General features: G+C 48.2%; 1 gene segment (V, D, J or C); it reads left to right on the plus strand.

The window, feature by feature from the left end:
- The window catches only part of LOC122151839, a 16,309-nt gene extending 9,632 nt beyond the window's left edge, over positions 1-6,677 (plus strand). Inside the window, 1 exon segment of the C gene segment in view lies at positions 6,663-6,677. Coding sequence covers positions 6,663-6,677 — 15 coding nt within the window.
- The last annotated feature ends 4,776 nt before the right edge of the window (positions 6,678-11,453 follow it).

Below are 11,453 nucleotides of genomic sequence, written 5' to 3' on the forward strand. Positions count from 1 at the left end.
TATAGGCCCATTGTCTGCCAACCCTATATATGATCTTGGATACACTCTCCATTTAGACATACCTAATTGTTTAGCTTGTTCACCCATCTATCCATCCCTATACCCATGTTTGCTCCTGAAACCAATCTTAACTGAATCTTGAAGGAGCAGGGAGGGAGGGACCAAATGAAGTTTGGCTGACACACAATTTCCTTGAAGCCTGACCAAGAGCTTCCAAAGGGGGACACAGCCAAGGAAGCTAGAGACCAACGGAGTCATGCTGCAATTTGGCCCAAGAAGCACCTGCCTGTCTCTGTGCACAGCACTGGCCATTTTATTAATATATATAAAGCATGTATAAGGCAAATAATATAATTCATATAGTGCAGAAAAGTATTGAATGAAAAGTCAAATTTTCCCAACATCAGTACCACTGCTCAAAGGTAACCCAATTTAATACTGAATGCTGTTAACTCTTAAAGATTTATCTCCTTGCCTACAAATAATATGCTTATGCCTCTATTTCTTGATTAATCAACTTTAGAGTGAGTCTAATTATTCTCTGCTAGAAAAGTTAGTAACCTTACATTGTCCCATCTCTCTTCTCTTCTCACCTTATTCCCTATATTTGATTTTTCTTTTTTAAAAAATTAATGCTAAATATTATGCCAAATCCTGGAGCTGCTGCCACAGCTGTATTTCAGGAAGCCCAGCCCTGTGAGGTCCTCCCAGCAGGAGAACGTCAGATGGGACACTTACCATCACCCCATTTCCTGATTCCAGGCATCAGCACCACGCTGGACAGAAGGAAAACAGCCGCTTGGTGTCTGGGGCTCTTTCCAACAATGGTGCAAATGAAAGGACTGGGCCTGTTTCCTGAGTGCGGGTGGGAGCTCTAGGAGGGGATGAGGAGGAGAATTCTGACAGTGGATTCAGGCTGGTTGATGCCTTGTCATAGCCAGCCACCATGTGTGACTTTGGGCAAGTCCCTTCCCATCTCTCTCTCTCTGTGAAATGTAGGTTACTAAGGGTACCTTAGACTTTCTGTGATTAGATTTACAGAGAGGCAGCTCTAGGAAGGACTTTATGACAAAGAGTAGAAAAGGCTCTCCCATGAGACAGTATGATAATAATATTGTTATGCTTTCTGAGTGCCCCCTGTGTACCTGGCACTGTGCCAGGTATTCCACATGCATGATCCCATTTAATTCTCACCACTCTCAGGCGGGCGTTATTCTATTTAAAAGAAGGAAACTGAAAATTGGAGGGGTTAAGCAACTTGTCAAAGGTCACAGGGCTGAGAGTCTTGATTCCTCCCTTTCCCTCATGCCTGCCACCAATCCAATTCTATCCATCACCTAGTCCTACTGAAGAACTTGGATATTTGAAAATGCTGACAATCTCCAGGGTCCCTCTTGCCCTCCAGAGACAGAGTGGAAGTCAGGAGCTTAACCTTTCCTGTGAGGAGACACTGACCCCAGATCCACTGCAGAGACTAACCCTGGCCCAGGCGCCATGGAGAATTCTGAGATAAATCCCTCTCAGGAAGCCTGTTCATAGTCAAAGAGCAGGGGGCTGTTTGGCCTGAGATCTCTGCTCACCCAGCAGGGACCCCAGAGTTACTCATCCCCCATCCTCCCTAAAGACAGAGCTGTTCATAGCTCCCTATCCTACTGACCAGCCAACACCATCCCCTGGGGACTCTGGGGATACACAGGTCTTAGCCTTAGAGTGACCTGGTGCTGGCTGCAGCTGGACCAGGCCTGCTTCCATTCAGACCCAAGGCCACGAAGGAGCAGGGAAGGAAATGAAGGTAGGCGGGGTCCAGAAATGCTGACTTGACTGAAACTGCTCCCTGGGAGGGGAAAACACAGAAAGGCCCAGCCCAGCTCTGTGGGCAAAGCTGCCCAGGCATCTCTGTGGGTTCAGGGCCTCAAGAGCTTCCTCTTGACCACCTAGCCCTAGCTTGTGACCAGGAAGCTGGAGAAGGGTCCTGATTGAGTCACACTGAGCCAGGGGCTGAACCAGAATCTGGCCTGACTGACTGTCCAGACTCTAAGACTTCTCCACTCATCAGTTGCCATTGGGGTGGCTTGTGGGCAAAGACGTGTTCATCCTATCTGAAACAAGTCCCTGAGACTACAGGTTGGGACCCTACCCTTCTGAATCCAACATCAAGAAATGAGTAAAACAGACTCAAACAAAACAAACAAATTCCCCTTGCTTTTGTATGAGGTCAAGAGCCCCACCAAACTGGGGCAAATCTGACAAACCTCCAGAGTCTAGGTCCTAGCGGCTGATGAACTCTCCTGACACTGTGGCCTCTTGTCAGTCACGCCAAATCTAACCCTCAGTTAGATGTCTGTGGCTCCCATCACAACCTAGATGCCCATGAGAAACAGATTTGCCTCCAGCCCTGTTCTGGTAGTTCACAATGCCCCTCACATGGTCACCACCCTCTGCTCAACTTGTCCCTCCCCTAGTGCTCCCCAACTCAGGAAAGAGCACCCCATACTCTCAGATTCTTGAGTCATCTCTGACTTTCCTCCCTCCCACTCCATCTGTCCCACATGCACAAGGCCTCAAAAATCCCCATTCTGAGAATAGAAGGGCTGTGTATGCATAGGGAGACAGCTCAGGGGACAGGTGTGCATGCAGGGAAGGACACAGGGAAGAGGTAAGTACGGGGAGGAAGTGGGAGGGGAGCTGTTGTTGTATTGTATTATGAGTCGAACTGTGGTAAATTGTAGTCAACGTCATGAGACAAAGTGTATGTGAACTGTTGTAAGAAAAGTGAATTTGCTCTGTAAACTTTCACCCAAATAAAAATTAAAAAAAAAAAAAATCCCCAATTTGTAACATTTGCCAATTTCTGTACTGTAAATTATCCTACCATGGTCAATTAAAAAAAAAAAAAAATCTCCATTCTGCCTCCTATAGTCTCCCCCTCCACTCTGCCACCAGTATCACTGTCCCAGCTCAAGCCCTCACTGGTCCATTGCAACCACCTCTGAACTGCTATCTCTGACCCTAGTCTCTACCCCACAGCTTGACCCTCCCCTGCTTAAAACCCTCCTATATGGCACCATGGAAAAAAGGCCTGGTGATCTGCTTTTGCAAAGCCATAAACCCTGGTACTCAGTTCTACTCTTAACACATGAGGTTGCCATGAGTCACAACCAACTCAACAGCAAAGAGTTTGTTTGTTTGGTTTATAACACCCCTTGTTCTCTAGGACAAAGTCCAAGCTTCCTAGGTATTATCATGACCTCTGCCTTCTCCCACCTCATCTCCAAGCTCCCCAATCCTCCTTTAGCACCTCCCGCTACAGGATGCTACACAAGGAATTTGCCATCCTGTGATTCTGTGGTTTTGTACATACTGTTCCCTCTGTCTTGAATGCTCTCCCTCTCTCCTGTTTAGTAAACTCATACTCCTTCAAGGCCCAGGCCAAGGTCACCTCCTCGGTGAGGCCTTGCCTGATTTCCCTAGCCAGTGTTGGATTACCCAATGAGCAAGGTAAGCATGTGCTTACTTGTGCTTACTTACTAATCTCTAGTGAACAATTTCACATTTTTTTCACCACATCAAAGATTCTTCTTCTTGGTATGGCTGGCATCTGTCTCTCTCCCAGTCCCACAGCACATTCCTACAGAATCAAAGCCCCCTTTCAAATTTACAATCCCTGACAGGGATGGAGTACTCAGTAAGCAAAGTAAACATAGGCTTATTTGTACTCACTAAGGGAGCTCTGGTAGCATAGTGGCTAAGACACTTGCCTGCTAACCAGACGGCTGGCGGTTCAAACCCACCAGCCACTCCTCGGAAGGAAGGTTGGGCAATCCTACTTCCGTAGTGATACGGCCTCGGAAACCCAAGGAGGGGTCGCTATGAGTCGGGGCCGACTCGACGGCACATAACAACAACAACAACAAGCTTTAGTGAGCAGTTTCATAGTTTTTATCACATCAAAGTAAGCAAGCACGTGTTGCTGTTGTTGTTGCTGTTGTTATGTGCCCTGGAGTCGTCTCCAACTCATAGCGACCCCTCCTTGGGTTTCTGAGGCAGCATCACTACTGAAGTAGATTTCCCGACCTTCCTTCCAAGGAGTGGTTGGTGGATTTGAACTGCCAACCTTCTGGTTAAGCAGTCAAGTGCCACTTGACTTAGGCCACCAGAGCTCTCAAGCACAAGTTAGGCCATGCAAAGAACAGCTGGCAGCTCTCTGCTCTGTGCTGCCACAGAACTTGCCCATCTCTAACACAGTGCTCCTCCCACTGCGTTCACTGAGTCAAACTGTCTGTCTCCCCTAACCGGCAGTGAGCTCCTCGGGGAGGGATACCACTTTATTATACTTGGAATCCACGGCACCTAATGTAATGTTGGCAGACTACATATCCAACACACAAATATTAGTACCCATTTATTAAACCCCTACTTAGATGTGTCAGGCCCTGAGCTAGATGCTTCATCTAAATGATCTCATTTTATCCTCAAAATCACTCCACCAGGAATGATTATCTCCCCTGGGAGATGAGACACAGATTCAGAGGCTGAGCCTCAGGTCACACGGCTTGTGCCAAACAGTACCGGAGACCGAGTCTTCATCTGCCAGACCTGGCTCTCCCTCAGCCTGGCCTCACCCACTGCCAACCCTGGCAGTAGTCTCCAAGCAAGCACAGTCCCCAGAGCTAACTGTCCTGCACGTGGGAAAAGCCCTTTGCCCTTTAATTCAGCCAACAAGTTGGGGTTTCTTGAAAAAGGACTTTAATAAAATCAAGGAAAAGCCAAACCAAAAATAGTTTTTGAAAAAAAACAAAACAGATGGACAAGTTCAGGTCCTCCCTCTGAGCTTTTATTTCCTCCTTTTTAAAACCAGCAGGTGAGACTAGATGGTCTCAAAGATCCTTATCGGTCCTCATGTCCTTTGATTCTATGATTGGTTTCTGAGATGGTGAATTTTGTTGGGGGCTCTGTTGGGGAAGATAGTCCACTAGGTCATGGGAGAGAGAGGACAGGGAAGTGCTGCAAACACACCAGCCCCTCCCCCGTTTATGACTGAACCTGAGAGGACCAAAGGGAGAAATTAGAGGAAGACTTGCCACAGAGCCTCCTTGCCTTGCATCCTCTAGGATGGCCCTGCCCAGTCTAAGGGTGGGGCTGGGGCCAGATAGACTTGCAGCTTGGAGTTCAGACCCTTGTGCTTCCTCCTAGGCCTTGAAGGGTCCTATCACCCCCACTCAAGATTGGGGTCTCAGTTTACTTATCTTCTTTCCAGTGAGGCTGCCTTTTCTGGGCTCCATAGCCCTGGTCCCTCCTCCAGTCTCCTGCCTATGGGACCCTTTGGAAAGCCCCTGTTCAGCACTTCCGGCACAGGAAGGGGAGAGGGGAGGCCTCATGGTGATGGTGGCTGTGGGCGAGTTCCTGCAGAGGCCTGAGCACTCAGCTGTAGCTGTTGGAGCTGCAGTCATTTCCCTCCCCACCCCCCCACCCCCAGCTGGGAGGACAGCAGTTTCATCACAGCTGAGTTGTTGTCCTTATAAGGGAAGGGCCTCCCAAACCTCTCCCTTGGCCCATGGCTGATTGAGGAGAGCCAGGCTGGGCCTGGGGTGATCTTCTAGGTGTTCAGGAAAGGTAGGGATGCCCCTAGTCCCAAGTCAGCCAGAAGTGCCCTGGACTGAGCCTCACCTGAAATCAAAGACCAACCCTCCAGAGAAACAGCAGGAAGCAGCAAGTTGTGGCCCCAGGTCCTGACACTAAACTTGTATTCCCAGGGCAAGTTGTTTAAGCCTCTCTTTCCTCACAAAAATGAACACACTATATCCTCCTCCCTTGTGTGGTTACTGATGACATGAGAGACCATAAGCCTGGGAAATAGGTGCTCTGAGGCCAGGCCTCTGGGGTTTATTAAGCATTTTCTATGAGACAGGCCACGGGCTAAGTGTTCCAAGCAACCTTGTGAAGGAGAGAGAATTAGTCCACTTTAACAAATAGGGAAAACCAAAGCAGTGTGCATAAGGTCAGTCCCCTGCCTGTGGCTGGGGTTTGAATTCACCTCTAAATCTAAAGTCATGTTTTTTCTGCTTACGCTCTGCTGCTTCCTCCAGGAATTTTGGTTTTTTAATGGATTATGACAATAGGGAGGAATTTTTGCCATCACCTCTCCACCCTCCAAGTTCCCTCAGAGAGCCTCCTGAGTCACACAAACCTCCTCTTGAGTGAGTTTATGGGGTCTTTGCTGAGAGATGAGGATAAGGGTGGAGGAGAGCACAAACCATGGTGCTTCCAGAAAGACAGGGAGCTTGGTTCAGGTGGCAACCTGGATGTTCCATTTCCCCACCAGGTCCACCACCACGCTCTGTCCTGGGTTATCTGAAGGCAGCTAGCCACACTGTGGTTTGCAAAACTCTGTACTGTAACTACCCACAGGACTTCAGACCACTGAGATATCATAGCCTGAGCGTTAAAAAGGAAGGCTGCCCTTCTCTGCACAGGCCTCCAGCCCATTGGACCAGAAGGAAAGTTCTCACTACATCCTTCCTCAATCCTATGACTGGCTACTGACACCTCAGCAGCCCCTCCCTTCCAAGTCCCAGAAGGACCTAGTTCCTAGCCTGTGGTGGAGAAACGCTCTCATCAATAAAGGGACTTCTCTCCCTTCACTTGTTTCTTCCTCCTCACAGATCATGGGCTCATGAAGGTAAAGTGATCTGCCCGAGGCCCCCCACCTTCTACAGGTCACTCACTCAGAATGGTTGTCACTTATCAGGCCAATGGAAGGAGTATTCAGGAGGGACAAAAGGGTCACAGCCAGTCGATAGGCCTTGGGTCAGGTGCTTCCTGTTATGTTGGCCACCGGCCTGTCCAGCAGCCCTCACAGGGGGAGGAGGAAGGGAGCCAGACTTTGGTAAGAACAGCAGTGCTTTCTCACATCAGAGAATAAAAACTCATTGCTGTTGGGTAGATTTCGACTCATAGAGGCCCTAAAGGACAGAGTATAACTGCCCTATAGGGTTTCCAAGGCTGTATCTTTAGGGAAGCAAACTGGTGCTTCTTTCTCCTGCATAGCAGCTGGTGGGTTCAAACTGTGAACCTTTCAGTTAGCAGCCAAATGCTTAACCACTGTGCCACCAACGCTCCTTTCACAAGGGAACTGGGGTGGGGGGAGCATATTGTAACCCCCTTCCCAGGGTCAAGAAATTGGACTACCTGAAGCTGAGACTGATCTGATGTCCCTTAGTGGGATCTGAACCTTGGCAGCCTGACTCAGCTCTTTCCACTGGCCCAGAAACTCTCAAAGAGTGCTTGGTAATACCCTGGGGTCCCACTGAGATGTGTCAGGGATGCCACAGGCACAAAACAGGGCCCAGGCTCACCCCTGACCAGGACTAGGCTCTCAGGTTAAAGTAACAGTTGTAATCATCATTTTGGAAGCATCACAGGAAAGACTCGTTCAGGCAAGAATAATCAATACATAGGTATATCTCCTAAAGAAGTGAGAGCCAGGACAGATAAACGCACACTCGTGTTCATCGCAACACTATTTACAACAGCAAAAAGATGGAAACAACCTAGGTGTCCATCAACAGAAGAATGGATAACCAAACTATGGTACGTACACACAATGGAATACTATCTAACCCTAAAGAATAACGTAGAATCTGCAAAACGCCACATAACGTGGATGAGCTTGGAGGACATTATGCTGAGTGAAATAAGTCAATCACAGAAAGACAAATATTGTATTAGTCCGTTATGGTAAGAAGTCAAGGAAAGGTTTATATATGGAAGGAGATTTTCTTTGTTGGTTACCAAGGGTGGGATGGGAGAGGAAGGAACACTGCTAGATAGGTAGAGATAAGTGTCAATTTGGGTGAAGAAAAGGGCACTGTACCAAATGTGAGTGATCAACACAGTGGCATTGAGGAAGAAGACACAGAGAGGTACATGGGAAAGAAGGACACAGGTAAGAGGTGGCGATGGGGAGGAAGTAGAAGGGGAGCTGTTGCATTGTGGGAGATTACAGTCAATGTCATGAGACAAAGTGTATGTGAACTGCTGTATGGAAGATGTATTTGCTCTGTAAACTTTCACCCAAATCACAATAAAGTAATAATAATAATAATCAGTAGATACTAAATCTAAGAGGAAATTTTGATGAGACACAATATATTTACATGGTATTAAAGTATCTCCCAATATGAAAATATAACAAATTTCATATTAGTTGCAAATAAAGGGAAAAAAAAATAAAACTATTAACCACACAAAGAGCTCTGGTGATGTAGTGGACAAAGGCATTTGGCTGTTAACCAAAAGGTCAGCAGTTCAAACCCACCAGCTGTACCATGAAAGGAAGATGGGTGATCTACTTCCACAAAGATTTACAGCCTCGGAAACCCAATGGGGGTCTCTATGAGTTGGAATCGACTCAATGGCAGTAAGTTTGGTTTTTTGGGGTTTTTTTTTATTAATTATATAGTGAGAAAACAGACACTTTGACCAGGTGATCAAAATGAACATTTGTTCCAGATGTGCTTCCAGATGAGATGCCCTGAGAAGGACCCAACATTACCCAGATTTGGGGCTAAGAATACATAACCTTCAATCTAATTAAGAGGAAACCTCAGGCAAATCCCAATTGTGGAATGTTCTCTTAAAAAGGGGAACAGGGGGCTGCATTCATTTGAAAATGCCAATGTCATGAAAGACAAAGAAAGGCTGTAGAAATGTTTCAGATTAAAGAGACTACAGATATATGACAATTAAATGCAATACCTGACTTTACATTGGATCCTGCACTGGAGGAAGGAAAAATGCAATAAAAGAATACACTTAGGTCAGATGACAAAATAAGAATACAAACAATAAATTATTTTATCAATGTTAAATTTACAGTTGTTAACTGTACTGCGGTGATGAGAGTATCTTTTATTGTTAGGTAATACATATGGAAGTATTTAGGAGTAAAGGGCCATGAGGTATGCAACTAAACTCTTCAATGATTCAGAAAAAAAAGAAACATGCATATATGTGAGAGTGTGCAAATGATAAAGCAATGGGGGTGAACTGGGAAAAGGATATATGGTGTTCTTGCAACTTTTCTGTAAGTTTGAAATTATTTCCAAATAAACAGTTGAACTCTGGTAGTGTAGTGCCTAAGGCACTTGACTGCTAACCAGAAGGCTGGCGGTTCAAACCCACCAGCCACTCCTCAGAAGGAAGATGGGGCAATCTACTTCCATAGTGATACCGCCTTGGAAACCCAAGGAGGGACTGCTATGAGTTGGGTCTGACTCAACGGCACATAATAACAACAAACAGTTGAAATAATGTTTTGAAAAGCACTGTTCCCTATGACCCTTGGCTCCCAGCCAAAAGACTGGTGGAAGAGGGTGAAATTGGAAGGTCCTGAGTTTAGCAAAGTTGGAGCCCTGAGGGATGGGACAGTGATGTTCCCAGCCTGGCTTACGGAAAGGGGCCCTAGAATTAAGTCTAGGGGACCACTGGTGCCATTAATCAACTTGTCTACCCTCTGCTTCCTTGAGGCCAGCTCTGGAGCTGGCCCCCACATCAACAAACAGGCTGGAACAGAGAAGTTCCATAATAAAGGATTTATTGCCAAACTTCCAGAAGGGTGCTTTGTAAGCAGAAGACGCAGAATGCCATCCTCCTCAGGGGGACAGGCAAGGCAGCCCCTGGATATGGTAGCTCCGCCTTCCCCTCCTATGAAAGTCAGTTTCCCCCTTGGGGCCCAGCCTGCCAAGGCATGAGAAGCCCATGGGCACTAACGGCATTAGACTAATGAGGTGGCCCCAGAGCTACCTGCCCAGCCTAGAAACTAATTGATAAGGAAACTGAGGCTCCAGCTCCTGGAAGCCAGTGACTTGGTTAAAGCCCCAGCCAGCTCTGGCTTCTAGTGGGAGCGTGCTATTCCCCAAGGAGCACGTGACTGTGGCACCTGGTAACATACTTACTCTCCTCTCGGAGACAGATGGAGGGAGAGAAGTGAATTGTGGCATGGGGACCCACTTTGCTCACAGAGTGTGGTTTGGGGAGGCCAGTGAGGGACTCAGAAGCCATGGTACTGCTGCTCACTCCCACTCCTGCCCAGTGCCGGCCACAGAGTGGACTTCGTCCCTCATGACCCCTGGGCCACCCCTTCAAGACCAGAGTGAAAGCACAGTAAAGGCGGCCGCAGCCTGTGCTGGCAGGCCTGGGTGGCACAACTGGTGCACGACTGGATGAGCATGCTACTGTGCCCCTCCCTCTCCTCTCTTTCTGTAAACAAAGTGCACATGCACAAATGCCCTGGTCAGGCCCAAGGGAGAGGCTGGGCCTGGGGAGTCAGACCCAAGCCTATGACTCACAGGGTCTCTGCACCTACAGGCTTTGCCCTTGGTCCAGCCACTGTAGAAAGATGGAAACTGGATTGCCCCAGAGCTAGGAGCAATCCCAAAAGGGCTTGGGAGAGGCCTAGAGTACAGGGTGGAGGTGGGGAAGAAGTGGTTTTAGGCCCTAATATATCCTCATCAGCATTTGAAGAAATGACTGGGATATTAAACCTGTTTGGGTTGAGGAGTGACCATAATGACCTAGACATCAATCTTATCTGGGGAGGCACAGACATTGGGGGAGGGGGAGGTCTCTTTTTCTAAAGGTTGGCTTATGATCATTACATACAGGTCTCTCTGAGGTTGACATCAGGTCACTCCGGGGTTTGCCTCTTCAGAAATGTATAAGGCTGGGCACAGCTGGTCCAGGGCAGGGACTACACTAGGAGACCCTTCAAGTTCCTCCTCCATCTTGAAGTCCTCCAGATCTAAGCCCTCCAATCATAGGTCACAAGAAGGGACAGCTCTGCAGAAGACTTCATTTTGCAGAAATGAAACACAGGCCCAGAGAGGGGCCACACAGCTATGGCTTCTGCACAGAGATGCCTCCTACCTGCCTTGCAAAGCCCTGCTGGGTTCCAGGTCTCACCTAGCTGAGCCTGGGCCCAGGGCCTCTGTATCAACTCAGAATAGGTGGGTAAGGGTAGGAGAGGGGCTGGCTTAAAAGTGGCCTCTGGCATGAGCATTCCCTGTCTGGGAATATCTGGAGATGGGGACTGCTAGGGGCCTCATCTGTGCTCTATTCAGAAGTCAGGAATGTAAACTACTGAGGGTGATGCCACCCCCAGAAACCCCAGGTGCTGTGCCAAAGACCTAAGGTATTCAGAACAACCACATAAGCACATAGGTCCCAGGTTTGTGCTCCCAAGCCCAGAGCCTGGAGACCAGGCCAGATAGGGAGGCAGCTGGCACACCTGGCCTGCCCAGGAAAGGATACCCAGGAGTCTCAGCAATTCCTGGCCAGATTCCAACGTGCCCACGGGCCCTTCCAAGGCCTAGGCAGAAGCACATTTCTTGGCAGGGCTAGGCTTTGATGGACTGGATCAGCCAGGGGGGACCGTGCCTCTGGGCCGGCAGGCC

The sequence above is a fragment of the Orycteropus afer genome, unplaced genomic scaffold, assembly GCF_000298275.1.
Source record: "Orycteropus afer afer isolate SDZICR_OR568_19922 unplaced genomic scaffold, OryAfe1.0 scaffold00015, whole genome shotgun sequence".
NCBI classification, from domain to species: domain Eukaryota; kingdom Metazoa; phylum Chordata; class Mammalia; order Tubulidentata; family Orycteropodidae; genus Orycteropus; species Orycteropus afer.